The 18,909-nt window shown below is 35.8% G+C and overlaps 1 protein-coding gene across 1 annotated transcript; it reads left to right on the plus strand.

The window, feature by feature from the left end:
• The first annotated feature begins 494 nt into the window (after nucleotides 1–494).
• Nucleotides 495–13,496, plus strand: enosf1 (enolase superfamily member 1). Its single transcript, XM_084405828.1, has 15 exons — nucleotides 495–648; nucleotides 753–855; nucleotides 3,056–3,171; nucleotides 3,246–3,332; nucleotides 3,428–3,454; nucleotides 5,026–5,098; nucleotides 5,184–5,222; nucleotides 5,542–5,624; nucleotides 5,703–5,825; nucleotides 7,627–7,761; nucleotides 7,834–7,875; nucleotides 8,830–8,959; nucleotides 9,055–9,154; nucleotides 10,366–10,447; nucleotides 12,934–13,496. The coding sequence occupies exons 1-15, from the start codon at nucleotides 565–567 to the stop codon at nucleotides 13,024–13,026; spliced, it is 1,317 nt and encodes a 438-aa protein (XP_084261954.1). The 5' UTR covers nucleotides 495–564; the 3' UTR covers nucleotides 13,027–13,496.
• Nucleotides 13,497–18,909: the final 5,413 nt, after the last annotated feature.

Genomic DNA, 18,909 nt, shown 5'->3' on the forward strand with positions numbered 1-18,909 from the left:
ATGTTTCCCTGTTACAATGTAGGCTAATTCTACATTTAAATAACGAGTAATATAAATGAACTACATGTACATACAGGGTTAGGGTAGGATTAGGGTTTGGTTTAGGGTTAGTTGCATGTAATTATGTATAATTTATAGTTATTACTTTAGTAAATACATATAACGTGTAACAAGGACACAATAAAATAGTGTAACCAATACATTTAAATAAAAAAAGTATGTTGGCGTGAGAAAGCCAACTTACTTTTTTTTATTTAAATGTATTGGTTACACTTTATTTTATAAATATTCATCCTATTATAGGACTCTTTTTTAAAAATTAATTTATTTTATTAACAGAAGAGGCTATAACCTACAACAGAATACTGTACTCCAGCAGTAGTTTCGTTTCTTACGATCATGTGATCACGTTGTTGTCATTTGTGACGTCGTTCCAAAGCAGCCAATCAAATTTCTACGGTCTGAAAATATTGTCAAAAAGCCAGCCAATCAGAGCGTTCTTGGGGCGGAGTGTTAGAAGTGTTGCACTCGACAGCCACATAGTAAGTTTACAACTGTAACAAAATGTCTGGAAGCAAAATAATAAATGTGAGAGTGCGCGACGTGAGATTCCCGACGTCACTAGAACAACATGGATCGGATGCAATGGTTCGTTCACTTCTCTGGTGTTTATTATATCAGTCATTTCATGCGTTGCACCACCAACAACAATGAATGCATTAGAGTTGGTAATGAATGTGATTGATTCGCAGCACACTGATCCAGATTACTCTGTGGCGTATGTTGTTCTGGACACGGACACTGAACTGAAGGGTTATGGCTTGACTTTTACTGTGGGAAGAGGGACGGAAATCGGTGAGCTTCACAAATTATTCAGCAATTATTCAAATACTGTATGTCATATGACCCTGGCGTGCGAGGGGAATCTCTATTATTTCAGTAACGATACGAGCCTGACACCTTCTGGTGAAAAGCGATATCCTAATTCAGGACTCCTGGTAAACATGAGCGAAACCAGCTGTAAAAATAATGGCTTTGCTGTTTATCTTCTTGATTTTTCATTCAACATGTATTAAACACATGACTGCCTCTGCTAGAAAGCTTTAACTTGACAGTGGTTGGACAATAATCCAAAGTTCACCTCAAAATCAACACAAAAAGGGTTCACTGGCCAGAGAATGAATATTTAGTCTTGGCGTCCACAATCCCCTATAGAAAACCTGTGCAATAAACTGAAGAGGAGAGTCCACTCCACGAGCATGGACTTCACAATCTAAGGGTTCGTTTACACGATAATGGCGATGTCACTTTGTAAAGAAACACTACGCGCCTATAGACTGAACCATAATACACACGTGAAATTGCGCTGGATGTCATCGTTTTCACAAATTCATGTTTTTGTAGTTTACAAGGAGACAATAACGATACCGTTTTAAAAAGTTTGCACTTTCAGCCCCCAAAATGAACGGCCAAAACGTATAAATAAAAAGTTTTCCGTTTTTAGTTAAGATCTAAACTAAAACTAAAAACTTCTTTTTGGGGGCCTAAAAATGCAAATGTTTAAAAACAGGTTTTAAAAAGCTTCTGAAAAAGATACTGTTATCGCCTCCATGTAAACTACAAAAACGCAAATTTGTGAAAACGGTGAACGGACTTCATGCGTATTATCTGTTCAGTTTTATCTGTATTTCTTTATGAATTTACATCGCCATCTACTGGCCTGGCAGCAGAATACAGCATTTTTAGTACATCGTTGTCTGTAAGTGTACCGTTAGATATGATATCTTGACAAAGAAAGGTTGCACAAAGAATTAAATAAAGAAGTGCCAACAATTATGGCACACATTTCAGATAACAAAAAAAAATAAAAAAATAAAATAGGTTCATGATAAGAATATTTTTTGTCTAACAATTATTTTACCAAAGGTCATATTTCTGTGAATATCTTGAATGATAGACCTGCTTTGCTCACTTTTACCAAGTATGCTAATATTAGTGCTCTAATAATAATAATAATAACGTCTGCATTATATTTTTCCATGCTATCGGCCATTAAAAAAATCGTACTGGTCAGCAATCAGATTACTTTTCTCAAGTAACGAGTAACGCATTACTTTTAAAGTTACTTTTTACTTTCTCCTCCTGCATCCTATTCTTCTGCGATCTAGAACGGCAGCTGAAAGGTTTGTTTGAGCGGCGCCCTCTACTGTACATGCGTGACTTTGCATTTCTTCTGGCCTGGTGCTTATTTATTTCACTTTTGTTGTTTTCTCTTATTAAAAAATAAACAAGCAAGCCCAGCCCAGGTGAGAAAAAGCAGTGCAAAAGTATCTAAAGTGTCACAACTAGTAGCTTTTTTTAGGGAGTAACGCAATATTGTAACTCATTACTTTTAAAAGTAACTCTCCCCAACCATGCTGTTCAGTTTACCAGTACTATACTTGTATTGGAATAAATATTCCCAGCTAAAACTGTGATATTGTGATGATGTAACCAACGTTGGTCGCAGTGACACACTACATTTTGGTGTGCTAGTGTTGCACAAGGAGCTTCAGAAAAGATGTTTTATCTTATTGGTAACAATAAAAAAGCTGTTGTGTTGGCTAAAATATAAAAATGTTGTATAGTATCATCAAAGACTATAGAATAGCACAAGACGCTTCACTCTTATTGTTTTGAATGGGGAAAATTGCCACGCTCAATATAGCGGAATAAGTCCCGCCTTCTATAAGAGCCAATCGCCGATTGGTAAAGTCATCGCGTCACTGACGCTGCCGTTAGAAGCTCGGTTTTATGAGACAGTTTTTGTCAGATTTCATTAGTGTTTTCAAATATTAAATTTAATTGTAAGCTTGGCGAACAGTTTCGGAGAATTTTATGTTTCTCCATTCAAAGAGACAGGAGCCCGAGAGGCGTTCAAAGATGGCCGCCGAGTGAAATGACTTTCTTAAAAGGACATAGTTTTCCCATTAGTATCCCTTACAAATTATGATTGAAATTCCAATTGTTTTGGACTAGGTTATACTTATACTTATCTAGATCTGTGTTTGTCTAGTCGTATGTGCAGTTAAAGCCTTATCTACGTTGGTGTTGGGAAAGACTTTGGAGGAGATAACCGGTGACTTCAGAGGCTTCTACAGACTCCTGAGCAGCGATGGTCAGATGAGATGGGTGAGTATCAGGGGTTTGCGTCCGATCAAGACTTCTTCATGTTCAGCTGAATCAACAGATGATCTCACTGACAGATTGGACCAGAAAAAGGAGTAATTCAGCTGGCGACGGCAGCCATTCTGAACGCCGTCTGGGACTTATGGGCACGAGTGGAGGGAAAGGTGAGATCATTTTACATGCTGTCAGTTTGAACAGATGTCATAAAAATTCATGAATACAGAATATCATTAATGGTCAGAATTAATATGTTTTGCAGCCCTTGTGGAAGCTGCTTGCTGACATGGTGAGTGCTCGATTTTTAGCTGCTTAAATGATCGCAATTAAGATGCAAAACAAAGCAATATTACTTAAAAGTAGGCATTAAAGAAATTGTGACTAACTGTATTTCCATATTGTAACATGTTTCCAAGTTAATCCGGTTATTGAGCAAAATGTAAAGCAAGACCTTGGGCCAGTTGCATAAACATAGCCTTTATGTTAAGACTGTGTCTTAAGAACTAGTATGATCAACTAGAAGTTAGTTAGGGGTAATCAGTCTTACTGTTCGGTGTCAAATTAGACCAATCTACGGTTTTATGTTACTGACTTTAAAAAGTTAATAACAGTTTTAAAGAATAAAATTGGATGACTAACTTGTAAGACTAGTCTTAACAGTTTATGCAACTGGCCACTGATTTTTGTTTATTAGATTGTAGTTCTGACAAGATTATGGGTAAAAAAAAAAAAAAAATATATATATATATATATATATATATATATATATATATATATATATATATATATACACTACTGGTCAAAAGTTTTAGGGTCAGTAAGATTTTTTATGTTTTTAAAAGAAGTCTCTTCTGCTCACCAAGGCTGCATTAATTTGATAAAAAACAATAAAAAAAACAGTATTATTGTGAAATATTATGACAATTTAAAATGACTGTTTTCTATTTTAAAATGTAATTTATTCCTGTGATCAAAGCTGAATTTTCAGCATCATTACTCCAGTCTTCAGTGTCACATGATCCTTCAGATATCATTCGAATATGATGATTTGATGCTCAAGAAACATTCATTATTATTATCAATGTTGAAAACAGTTTTTTTTCAAAATTCTTTGATGAATAGAAAGTTCAAAAGAACAGCATTTATTTAAAATAGAATATTTTCTAACATTATAAATGTCTTTACTGTAACTTTTGATCAGTTTAACTCATCCTTGATGAATAAAGGTATTGATTTATTTTATTTATTTCCCCCAAAAATAAAATTAAAATTCTTACTGACCCCAAACTTTTGAACGGTAGTGTTTAATGTTACAAATGCTTTAGATTTCAGATAAATGCTGTTCTTTTGAACTTTCTATTCATCATAGCATCATGAAATAAAAATGTTTTCAACATTGATAATAATCATAAATGTTTCTTGAGCATCAAATCATCATATTAGAGTGATTTCTGAAGGATCATGTGACACTGAAGACTGGAGTAATGATGCTGAAAATACAGCTTTGATCACAGGAATAAATTACACTTAACTATATATTCACATAGAAAACAGCTGTTTTAACAGCTGTTTGTATTTTTAATCAAATAAATGCAGCCTTGGTGAGCAGAACTTCTTTTAAAAACATTAAAAATCTTACTGACCCCAAACTTTTGACCGGTAGTGTATACGGATGAATTGTTTACAACAAGACCAGTAATATGCATTTAGAAAAAATAAATAGGGCCAATTTTGATTTTTATGCTGACTTTAAAATAGGTCACCGTGAAAAAAAAGCTTTTGTTGATGTGCTTTGTAAAACGTGTTGAACAGTCAGCATTATGTTTGCTGAATGTGTATGTTTATGAATCCTCTGCCTAGGATCCTGTGAAGCTGATCAGCTGTATTGATTTCAGATACATCACTGATGCTCTGACAGAAGAGCAAGCTTTAGGTGAGGTCGTTTAATCAGATATCCTTCATATAGTGAATTACTTCTTATACTCCATAATAATACTCCTCCTTTTTCTTTCTTTTAGATATTTTGGTAAAAGCCAAAACGGGAAAGAAAACTAGAGGTGAAATCAGTTCATAAAGGCTATAAACATATTTATTTATTTATCATGTTATAATTTTTCATAAAGTGCCATTTGATCAGAGAAGCACATACATGCTCTACCAAATCTTCAAAAGTTTGCATTTTCAGGCTCCCAAAACGCCGTTGTCGTGTAAACGAACAGTCAATATGCATACTAAGTTTTTAGTTGAAAACGGTGTCATGTAAACAGCCCCTAAGAGGCACAGGAATTAAAAAAAAATGATGTGCATGGATAAATGATGTCCATAAACAATAAGACCTGTCAATCTTGATTTCATGGTGACTTTAAACCCCTCCAGAGGAGCAGATGTTAAGGGAAGGCTATCCTGCTTACACCACTTCATGTGCCTGGCTGGGCTACACTGACCAGCAACTTACCCAGGTATGCCTGTTCTATGGCTATTTTGGTGTACGTTATAATCATATTCTGACCTTAACAAATATCCTTTGCTTTGAATAGCTCTGCTCTGAAGCTCTTGCCCAGGGATGGACTAAATTTAAAGTGAAGGTTGGGGCCGATTTGCAGGATGACATCCGTAGATGCAGCCTTATCCGAAAGTTGATTGGACCAGACAACACCCTGGTGATTCTCAGTCAAATGTGTATACATTGCAAAACAGTAGATAGATATTACAACCGGATCAGATTTAGCTTAACGGGATAGTTCACCCAAAAATGAAAATTAGCCCATGATTTACTCAACCTCAAGTCATCCTAGGTGTATATGACATTCTTCTTTCAGACGAATACAATTCGGAGTTATATATTTTTTTAAATTACTGGCTTTTCCAAGCTTTATAATGGCAGTGAATTGCTGTTTCTGTTTTGAAGTCCATACAAGTGCATCTATCCATCATAAAAGCACATCTATCCATCATAAAAGTGCATCTATCCATCATAAAAGCACATCTATCCATCAAAAAAAGTGCATCTATCCATCATAAAAGTACATCTATCCATCATAAAAGCGCATCTATCCATCATAAAAGTGCATCTATCCATCATAAAAGCACATCTATCCATCATAAAAGTGCATCTATCCATCATAAAAGCACATCTATCCATCAAAAAAGTGCATCTATCCATCATAAAAGCGCATCTATCCATCATAAAAGTGCATCTATCCATCATAAAAGCGCATCTATCCATCATAAAAGTGCATCTATCCATCATAAAAGCACATCTATCCATCATAAAAGTGCATCTATCCATCATAAAAGCGCATCTATCCATCATAAAAGCGCATCTATCCATCATAAAAGTGCATCTATCATCATAAAAGTGAATCTATCCATCATAAAAGTGCATCTATCATCATAAAAGCGCATCTATCCATCATAAAAGTGCATCTATCCATCATAAAAGTCCATCTATCCATCATAAAAGCGCATCTATCCATCATAAAAGTGCATCTATCCTAAAAGTGCATCTATCCATCATAAAAGCGCATCTATCCATCATAAAAGCGCATCTATCCATCATCAAAGTGCATCTATCCATCATAAAAGTCCATCTATCCATCATAAAAGTGCATCTATCCATCATAAAAGCGCATCTATCATCATAAAAGCGCATCTATCCATCATAAAAGTGCATCTATCCATTATAAAAGTGCATCTATCCATCATAAAAGCGCATCTATCCATCATCAAAGCGCATCTATCCATCATAAAAGTCCATCTATCCATCATAAAAGTGCATCTATCCATCATAAAAGCGCATCGATCCATCATAAAAGTGCATCTATTCATTATAAAAGTGCATCTATCATCATAAAAGCGCATCTATCCATCATAAAAGTGCATCTATCCTAAAAGTGCATCTATCCATCATAAAAGTCCATCTATTATCATAAAAGTCCATCTATCCATCATAAAAGTGCATCTATCCTAAAAGTGCATCTATCCGTCATAAAAGTGCATCTATTATCATAAAAGTCCATCTATCCATCATAAAAGTGCATCTATCCTAAAAGTGCATCTATCCGTCATAAAAGCGCATCTGTCCATCATAAAAGTGCATCTATCCATCATAAAAGTGCATCTATCCCAAAAGTGCATCTATCCATCATAAAAGTGCATCTATTTCTCATAAAAGTACTTTTATGATGGATAGATGCACTTTTATGATTGGATAGATGTGCTTTTATGGACTTCAAAACAGAAACAGCCATTCACTGCCATTATAAAGCTTGGAAGAGCCAGGACATTTATTTATATAACTCCGATTGTATTCGTCTGAAAGGATGGCTTGAGGGTGAGTAAATCATGGGCTAATTCTCATTTTTGGGTGAACTATCCCTTTAAGTTGAATGTTAAGTTGGTCCAGACTATGAACGGAAGGCTGCATTTGGCAGGGGAGTTTAATGTCCTCTTTTCTGTCAGATGATCGATGCCAACCAGCGGTGGGATGTTAACGAAGCGGTTAATTGGGTAACCAAGCTGGCAGAGTTTCACCCTCTGTGGATTGAGGAGCCCACGTCTCCAGATGATATTCTAGGTCATGCTTCCATCTCGAAGGTAAACTGGTTCACTGTGTTCATTATTAGACCATGTTAGTCAGGTTTTGAGGGTTTTTTGTCTTGTTTTTAGGCACTTGCACCCTTTGGTATTGGAGTGGCCTCTGGAGAGCAGGTGAGAGTGTTTTTATTGGGTATAAATTATAATGATAAACTATATTAGCGTCCACAGCAGCCGACAATATCATTTTGTTTATTCTAAGGGTAGTGCAGTTTTGATGTCTGCCGCTTTAAATATGTGAGGTTGGATTCTGATTGGCTGTTAATGTTTGTATCGTTCATCAACTGGAATTTTTTTTTTCTGAAAGTGATTCTAACAATATCGTTTCTCTTTGCCAATTATCTTTATAGTTGTGGCGTGACTCTGCTATTCTTTTATATTTAGAATGTTTTTTAGAGCTATATCTTTATTGTTATCATTATATTTATCGTCTTAAAGGGATAGTTCACCCAAAAATGGAAATTCTGTCATTAATTAATCACCTTTATGTCGTTCCAAATCCATAAGACTTTTGTTTATGTTCTGAACAAAAAATGAAGGTGTTTTTAAAGAAATCTGAGAGCTTTCTGTCCCTCCATTGACAGTCTACGCAACTACCACTTTGATGCTTCAAAAAGTTCATTAAGAGATCGTAAAACGAATCATTTCGAATCAAGCTCGACTGAACCTTCTTGAGGTGAACTAAACTGCTCAATTCATATGGATTAGTTTTACAATCTCTTTATGAACTTTATGATGTCAAAGTTGAATATTCAATAGCTTGAACTGTTATTGAAATCTGTTCTATGAAATCTGTTCTTTGTTATCTGTCAATGCCCTTTTAAAGGGATATTTCATCATTTAATCCCCCTCATGTTGTTCCGAAACTATATACCATTTATTCTGCGGAACACAAAAAAGATACTTTTAAGAATGTTGGAAACAACACTGGTCCTCAATGACATCCATTATCAGGTTATTTTGAAGTATCTCCTTTTGTGTTCCATAGAATAAAGTCAGCTATCTCTGTACGTTCATTTTGATTCCATACTGGACTGTATCTATATATGTGTGTGTGCTTGCTTGCAGTGCCATAACCGAGTGATGTTCAAGCAGTTTCTTCAGGCCTCAGCTCTACAGTTTGTTCAGATTGACAGCTGTAGGGTGGGCAGTGTCAATGAAAACCTGGCCATCATACTCATGGCTGCTAAGTTTAATGGTAAATCCAATGTAAATATTATCCACAAATGTCTATGAAATGTAGGAATGATTGTCAACTGATCTAGATTTGGTATGTCTTGTTGTTCTTTGCAGTTCCCGTGTGTCCTCATGCCGGGGGTGTGGGACTGTGTGAGCTTGTTCAACACCTCATTCTGTTTGACTACATTTCTGTGTCTGCTAGTTTAAGTAACAGGTATGTGTGTTGAAAAAATGTGTGTATTCCTCTTTTTTAAGTCTAATGCTCTGAAGCCTTGATGCTTACTGAAAGAAATGGTTCACCCAAAACTGATGTTGTCATTTACACACCCTCATCATCATCATCTTCATCATCATCATCATATTATTATTATTATTATTTTTTTATTATTATTTGGGAACACTTAACAATAAGGTTTCAGTTGTTAACATAAGTTAACTACATTAGTGAACATTAACTGACAATGAATGATTAATGACATAAAGCATTTATTAATCTTAGTTAATTTCAGCATTTTCTAATACATTTTTAAAATCAAAAGTTGTATTTGTTGACATTAGTTAATGCACTGTGAACTAACATGAACAATGAACAACTGTATGTTTATTAACTAAAATTAACAAAGATTAATAAATGTTGCATAAAATTGTATTTCTCACTGTTAGATCATGTTAGTTCATGCATTAACTAATGGAACAAATGAGATCTTATTGTAAAGCGTTACCATTTTCTTTTATTGTAGAATATAAACAGAGATATTTTGCTTATTTGCTAAGATTTGCTGTCTTTAAAACAGAAATCAGTGGGTGTGTTGAGCTCAAAAGGGCACCATAAAAGTAGTCTAGAAAACTGTATTCCAAGTCCTATTGCTGGTAATAAGTGTGTGTAATAGACAGGGGTGAAACTTTTCAAAACTGTGGGTTGTGACTGACTAAACTAGTCGACCAATCAGCCTTAAGGAAGCCACATGTGATTAGGCTGGCTTTGATTTCACCTCATCCCAATCTGATTATATACAGGTATATAAAAGTCTAGATAAACTAGTGTAAATCCCTCATCAACTTGATTGTTGCTGGACAACTAGTAAAGTCACTTCACTAAGCGTTTATATCATAACACCCCCTCACTGCAACATCCCAGACTCCAAAATAAATATAGAACATATAAAAAAAAGAAAGAAATCTGTGTAATGTTGGTCGAAATCATGTTAATATATTAAAAATAAGGGCAAACAGCTAATTTTGTTTAGTGGACCATCTGTGAAAGGTCAATGAATTGACCAGAAGTGAAGATTTTCAAGTGGAAAACCGACTGCATTTGTGGAGTAATTTCAGCTTTGGGTGAACCGTTCCTTCAGATCTGAAGCGTGAACTGTTTGAGCATAAAGAAGGTCATTCAGTTGAGTTTTTGCTCTGTATGTATTACAGGATGTGTGAGTATGTGGATCATCTGCATGAACACTTCAAAAGCCCCACCATCATCAGAAATGCCCACTACATACCACCAGTGGTAAGTTAAGGGATCAAGGGATATCTCATGCTATTGCTCTATGAACAGTTGGTTATAGGGACTTGAATCCTTTAAAATCACATTAAAATATTGTATTTGTGGAGGAACCGATAAGCAAAATGCGCGTCTTATTGAATGCCGGTGCTCTAAAATGAAACTGGTTCTCGATACTCAATCCCAGTCTGGAATCAGTTATTCCACTTTTACTGTGCCACAGTTACCACACGTTTTCTCCCTAAAACACTCTTGTGTGTAGAACTAGTTTATATTGATCAGTGTCTTTGTGGTTTTTGGTACTTTTTGCTGTGAAGGCTCTTTAAAGGGGTGGTTGAGTATGATTTCACTTTTCTAACTTTAGTGAGTGTGTAATGTTGCTGTTTGAGCTTAAACAACATCTGCAAAGTTACATCGCTCAAAGTTCAAAGCAAAGGGAGATATTTTCTTTTACAGAAATCACTTTTTAAAGGAACACTCCACCGTTTTTTGAAATAGGGCTTATTCCCCTTCTTTCCTACATTTAGATAGGTGGGCAAATGCATTTTTGTCTCAGTGCATGCGTTGTTTTAGTTTGACAGGGTCGGCGCTAGCTTAGCTTAGCACAATGAATGGAATCCTTTGTTGCCAGCTAGCATGGCCTGAGTAAAAGTGATGAAAAAAACAAAACAAAAAACCTAATTACTTCTTGTGGCCTGCGTATTCACAACAAGTATAAATAGCGATGCAGATTAACACTAGGCGATTTCCTAGGCAGATATTAACTTGGGACTATATTAGGGGGAAGCTTGATCTGACGCGCTGAGCCTGGTCATCAATGGATGGCAGAAACTTGTCCCACTCTCTACAGCACAGACACTATTTCAGTCGGGATAGATTGGCATATTCCCCCAGATTCACACCACCAGGCTCTTGACTGTCTGAGAAGTCACCCTCTTCGTCTCTCACAAAATTAGCCATGTTCATTGCCATTCATGTACTCTAGGAAAAATAGCCAGCTACTATTCACGCCGGTATGTTGACATTTCATGTGTTGCGTGATATCTCTGCGCCCAAGTAGCAGTGCTTCGCCTAAGCAGCAGTGATTCGCCTGTGCTTCCCCCTAATATAGTCCCAAGTCTATATCTGCCTAGGAAATCGCCTAGTGTTAATCAGCATCGCTATTTGTACTTGTTGTGAATACGCAGGCCACAAGAAGTAATTAGGTGGGTTTTATTATTATTATTTTTTCACTTTTACTCGGGCCATGCTAGCTGGCAACAAAGGATTCCATTCATTGTGCTAAGCTAAGCTAGCGCCGACCCTGTCAAACTAAAACAACGCATGCACTGAGACAAAAATGCATTTGCCCACCTATCTAAATGTAGGAAAGAAGGTGAATAAGCCCTATTTAAAAAAACGGTGGAGTGTTCCTTTAAGGACTACAATAAACGGCTAGTAGGGACTACACGAGCTTCCTCCAAAATTTACATAAACCCCGCCTCGCAAACAAAGGGCTCTATATGGCTCTGCTAAGAACGAGCTCTTGAAGCTCCGCCCCCTGTGCCGGGAGCAGCAGCTCATTTGCATTTAAAGGGACACACATAGAACAACGCGTTTTTGCTCACCCTCAAAAAAGATCAATTTTAACATGCTAAAAAAATTATCTGTGGGGTATTTTTAACTAAAATTTCACATACACACTCTGAGGACATCAGAGACTTATTTTACATCTCGTATAAAAGGTCATTATACCACCCCTTTAAAAATCACTGAAAAAAATTTGTGAATTGATATGGAAATGTCCCTGCTTGGAACTACTTTAGCCATGCAGTTATAGAAAAATAAGTCAGCAAAGCAGAATAAAATGAGATAAGTCAAATGTAATTAATATTAATAATGTAAAAATACTTATAATAAAATGATGAGCTCATGATGATAACATGATACATTTTTGTGTAATGTAATAGGCCTATGCTATTACTTTTATACATTATGAACTCACAAATTGATAACTCTTGAGAACAATCTTAATTGAGAACAATTAATTCTACAAATATTACTACTGTATAATGACTACTGTATAACTGCACATAATAATAAGTTAAATGTAATGATAGATAATCTTCATCATATAATAATTTTAAATGAAAATATTCATGCTTGTCACTAAAATCACAATGCAAAAACAATAATAAATGGTAACACTTTTTAGTGTCCTTGTTACATGTACTTACCATAGTAATAACAGTAAATTATGCATAATTACACGCAACTAACCCTCAACTAAACCCAAATCTTAACCTCAACTTTATAGTAAGTACATGTTGTTAATTATTATTACTCGCTACTTAAATGTATGATTACTCTTTAACAAGGGAACCTTAAAATAAAGTGTAGCCTATTAAATAAAATAATTAGCTCCATTTGGACAAACATGTATAAAATGAAAAGTGGGGGATATGGACATTTTGTAGCAATAGCATAATAAATAAGTGTTTCTACATCTCCAGGATGCTGGGTTCTCTTGTGAAATGCTGGAAGAATCCGTGCAAAAGCATCAGTATCCTGACGGGGAGGTTTGGAGAGATCTTGAGAAGCAATAAACATCAACACATACTGTACATGATACTGTACTGACTGCTGGGGAAATTATCAAATTAATATCATTCTTAAACAAACTTGAACTGCAAATAAGTATAGAATGTCTGATAGTATACTGAATTTTTAGAGTATATTTTTTGATTAAAATTTCAGTGATAATATATCATTTGGATACTTGAATTAATTTGTCTTCTAATGATAAAGTACAAAGAACTTCCCACCGACTCCACAGAGCTGCTTGTAGATTCCCTGTTTAACCCTAAACTCGTAATGATTATAATACAATATAAAGATGATATTTGAGAGTTTTGTATGTTGATCCAAATAAAAATCAATTCACACATGCAATGCATACTTTGATTTAATATTGTTCACAATGTTTTATGCTTACATTGCTCATATTTCCTTTTAAATCATATACTTTTACCTCATTTTTACATACTTTTCCCATTAAAATTTCATGAGCAAGTGATTGATTTTCATGAGTATTTACAGCACGGACTATTATTGACCATCAGGAGGCGCTGTTTCTCTTTCCATTAAAGTCCTCTGGAGATCAATGTTTCTATTGAAGACTAAAGGCATTAGATGCAAGATGCATGAACTCGTAACAGGCTTTTAATGATGAAGATGAAGAATCAAAGCTTTGTCCTCACACTGACCTCTATGTTTCATGAATGACTTTGGACATGAGAGACCGGAATCACTAGCAGGATTTATAATTACTATACTTCCAGACGTCCATCAAATCCAGCAGATCGAAGAGGTTTTAGTTGACCTGATAATATTAAACTCTGAGCTTATGAAAGCAAACACAGCATTGACACTAAATGAGTTTCTGCTGTGTTTTTCCATGACACATTATCGTTTAGGTTCAATTTCAATTATTCACGTGCAGTTGCACCAATGGTAATGAGAATCACTGTCATAAATCATATAATCTATTCCGTGCTCAAGTACTGGATTTCATTGTAGACATGATAAAAGTTCACAACAGTGGAACAGCACAACACTGTCCATTCTCCAACATGACCTTTAAAGGAATGCTTCCAAAATTAGATGAAATGCAACAGCACGTTACAGACACATGTGACTTCATTTTAGACTAATCATTTAAGTAGGGCTGGGGGAATTAACGCGTTAATCTTTGCGATTAATTTGAGATGTTTAACGCGTAAAAAAATAAAATAAAATAAAAATGCAATTGACGCAGCACTTTTTTTTGTCTTTTTTTTGCCTAGTTTTAATGGCTTCCTGTTGCGGCTGCTGTTGAAAAGGCCGAAAATATGCCGTCAGGTTTCATTCTCGCGCAGCTTTCATGAGCGGGCCTTTTCCGCTCCGTGTGTGCTCCGCGATCTGGATGTGTGTGTGTGTCTCTCTGCCCAATGTTCCGCTCCGTGTGTGCTCCGCGATCTGGATGTGTGTGTGTGTCTCTCTGCCCAATGTTCCGCTCCGTGTGTGCTCCACGATCTGGATGTGTGTGTGTGTGTGTGTGTGTGTGTGTGTGTCTCTGCTCAATGTTCCGCTTCCGTGTGTGCTCCGCGATCTGGATGTGTGTGTGTGTGTGTGTGTGTGTGTGTGTGTGTGTGCTCAATGTTCCGCTCCGTGTTTGCGCTGCGCGTTCTCTGTCGTATCGGCCCAAATGCTCCAATCATGTACCGATCACGCACTGGAAAAGCAAAGTCGCTCAAATAACGTGAAATTTCTCAGTAGTAGAAATGTGTTTGAGCCCTACTGAGCTGGTGTAGTCATGCTGGGCAACAATGGTAAAATGACCTGCTCTGATCACAAGCTCTGGTAATAATAGCTTTGTAGGACTATATTTTATTTTGATAACTAGAAAAAAAAAGAGGAAAAAAATCTGTTAAATTGATTATGTTGATTGATTATTGAAAAAGAATAATATATTGATGTTTAATATTATTTTAATATAGGGCTATTTTCTGTTCCTTTTTTCCTGTGTTGTTTAATTAGGTGATTCTAAGTTTAAATATTGATGATTACAAGCTTGGGGGAAATGCAATTAATTAGTTAATTTTTTTTAATCGATTCCCAGCCCTACATTTAAGGAATATGGATGGGTAGGGTTAAGGTTGAGGTTAGGGTTAGCCATCGAGCCATAATGTCCATTTCCATCAAACTTTTCTTTTAAATGAGTTAGTTTTTTTTTAAGTTTTTTTATAAAAAAAATTATTCCTGAATAAAAAAAAGTTTGTTAAACAAAACAAAAACAAAGGTGAGAAGTGCAATATGGATAATATTTATTTAGACAATGGCACTTTCCCCACAATAAAATAATGTTTTTTTAAAAAAAAAAGACAATATTATGTAGAAAAAATATCCTATATGTATACCAGAAAACGTTATGCTGGACAGTCCTGAAACATCAGTTAGCGAAGCACAGAATTACAAGCCTCAACAAACACTTCATAAAAAAGAACATCATTACAAATCAATTCAACTTTCTCAGTGCAACTTGACAAACATAATATGTTGCATTTGTCGTTTTGATGTTGATCAGTCGATAGTGATGTAGTCGTCTGAGTCGTTCCAGCAAAACAACAAGAACAAATCATTTAGACTGGAGCTACATCCCATGGTCCCTGGATCAACGAGTGATGAATGTAAAGTAGCCTACAGAGATGGCATTTACATGCAAACGTGTAACCGGAGTGCAACTGCTCTCTTGTATTTATTTATTACATAAATCCCACAAACGATACCTGAAAGGTGATAAAGCAAAAACTTCTGATTTAGTTTTGGTCTAGTTAGATTATAACCTGTCTGAAGAGACGTGACATGTATAATTAGGCTAGGCTAGCACACGGGAGTCATATACATCTGAGGACACTAATCGACATGTAAGTGAAATATTAAAAGCATCCTGAAATCTCACAGCAATATGCAGCACAGTTTATATAACACGCAACTTGAGGTGCGATCACACTTTCCACTGTTCTGCTAATTCTCAGCTAAACTTCACTGAAACTGCACCTTAAGACTGAATGCACAGTTAGTGGTCATGTGTTCATAAAAACAATTTACTTCATGTAATATTACATTTACCTGACAAAATATATTGACAGTTTTGTTTTAAACTGATGACGGAAAGCATACGATACTGTAAGGAAAATGACGGCATTAAAAATAAATCATTATAATTTAAGAAAGCAGAAATTAAGCTATTCTATGGCGTATACCTGCACGATTCTGGATACATTGAGAATTATGATTATTTTAGTTTAAAGCAGAGATCACGATTCTCCCACAGTTTAAAGGGTTAGTTCACCCAAAAATGAAAGTTCTGTCAGTAATCACCCTTATGTTGTTCCAACCCCGTAAGACTTTCGTTCATCTTCAGAACACAAATTAAGATATTTTTGATTAAATCTGAGAGCTGTCTCACTCCTCCATAGGCTTCTCTGTTATTGAAAATTGCCGGCCCAGAAAGTTAGTAAAGACAATGTTTAAAATAGTCCAAGTGGCTCAACCTTAAGTTTATCAAGCGACGAGAATACTTTTTGTGTGCAAAACAAAACAAAAATAACGACTTTATTCAACTATTGATTTTCTTCTGTGTGTTTCTCTGAGTGAGTTCACGTAGTGTAACAGCGCAGCGCTTCTGGGTTGTACGTCAGAACGTAGGCTCACTATTGGCCGACGCTGGTCATGTGTGTGATGCTGGCCAATAATGAGCCTACGTTCTGACGTACAACCCAGAAGCGCTGCGCTGTTACACTACGTGAACTCACTCAGAGAAACACAGAAGAAAATCAATAGTTGAATAAAGTCGTTATTTTTGTTTGTTTTTACGCACAAAAAGTATTTTAATTTTTGGGTGAACTAACCCTTTAACATGTCCTTCACCAGCGGTTCTGACAAACTGTGAATTGCCGCAGTCTATTTAAGAATAAGAATATTAAATCAACTTGAATTAAGATTTAATTAAATTAAAAATTGAGTTGAGTGACTGATTCAACGACTCCCTCATAAAACTACACTTGTTTCATTTACTGGATGAATCAGCATTTCTGAACGAATCTCTTGAATGAATGATTGAAAATGTTTAACAGTGCACAGTTTTGTTCGCTACTATTATAGACATCAGTGTTTATATCCGAACCATTAACTTCTACCCAATACTTCTGTGATAATTTAAATCATTGTAAGACAGGTATTACAGGGCTCCAGACTAACTTTTTTTATTAGGAGCGCTGTAGCCCCTGACTTAAAATTTTAGGAGCGCAAGCAGAAAATTTAGGGGCACACCTTCACATTTTCCCCCTAAATAACTATTACAGACAAATGCTTTGATAATAAATAGATTAAGCGTACAGAAATTATGGTGCAGTTTTATTTTAAGATCACAGGGCTCCAGACTAACATCTGAGGGCCGCGGCTCTAAGTTCTACAGAAAGTATTTTGTAGCACTGTGGGATGACAAAGCACTGAGATAAATTTGAGGTGTATAGATAAAGTTAAATTTTATTATTATCCTTCATAATGTCTTAATATTATTTCAAAAGCAAAATGAGTGACAAAATAGATATTAGGGAGTGAAAATAGCCAATAAGCACCCTCAGCAGCTGTTTACAATGGTAATTTAGTCTTCTTTAAAAAAAAAATAAGTGTGAGGTTTCCTACTTCTTGAAACTTTCAGTTTTATAAATAGAGACAATCTTTAAAGGATGAACAAAAATGTTTTGGTCGACACATTAAAAAAAAAAAATTTAATAGGATATAGTTTTGAAGTGCTGTAAAAAGAAGTGTAGGCTACTTTCATAACCACAGTATACCATAGTTATAGATATGCCTGGTTCAGAATACGCAATTTTTTTGTCTGTTACTATAGTCAATGTATCAGATTACACGATTTCGACTCCTAAAAATCTTGTCATGTCCTGGACAAGAAACATTGTCAGACTACACATTGCTTACGAACAATCATCTCGAGCCGTCTCACACACATATTCACTCGCACATGTACACACGCACTCACTCACATACAGGCACATAGACTAACTCACTCACTCGCGCACACACTCTCTCACTCTCTCTCGCTCGCTTGCTCACTCACTCACTTGCGCGCGGGCGCACACACACACACACACTCATTCACTCGCGCGCACACACACTCATTCACTCGGAACCCTTCATGGAGGACCGTTAAAAAATTAAACATGCTAGTCTTCTTGTCGTGATGTCGTAAACAAAGCATCGCAGACGCGACGTCGGTTGTCGCCCACTATGAACGAGATGAAATTTACTGGTCGCACATGTGCGACTGGATGTAAAATTTAGTCGCACACTCTCAAATTTTGGTCGCAAAATGCGACCATTTGGTCGCAGTCTGGAGCCCTGTATTATGATAATGTGGTGCCTATGCCTATACGTGAGTGTTTGAATCGAGATTGTGATCGTTTAACAATTAATCGTGTAGCTCTAATGTATGCATTTGTAATTATTTTTTTGTGTATATGTTTATTCATCTAAAAGGGTAAGTAATGCAGACATGAAATTAAGATACTATAAATATTGTCTTTAGATTTCAAGTACCAGTCAACACTAGACTGAGTGAGGAGCTTAACGCTCGCTACCTTTAGCACCAGGGACTTCCTTACTGGTTTTATATTTGATTTGCAATCAGCTGCAATAAATGGAAACATTGGCAAGCTCAACTTGCAATTACACGGAATTGCTCGCTAGCGTGGTGGTTAAATGTGTTTCAATGGGAAAAAAAGTATGATAAACAGCACAAAACAGGAATAAAATTAACTGAACTGCAGTCTTGGCAGGGTTAAAAGATATGATTAAAATGGCCACATTATGAGTATATTTGTTCCATCAATTGCCAACTAGTAAAGAAAATTAAAAATGTCCTCAGC

The sequence above is a fragment of the Rutilus rutilus genome, assembly GCF_951802725.1.
Source record: "Rutilus rutilus genome assembly, chromosome: 3".
NCBI lineage: Eukaryota > Metazoa > Chordata > Actinopteri > Cypriniformes > Leuciscidae > Rutilus > Rutilus rutilus.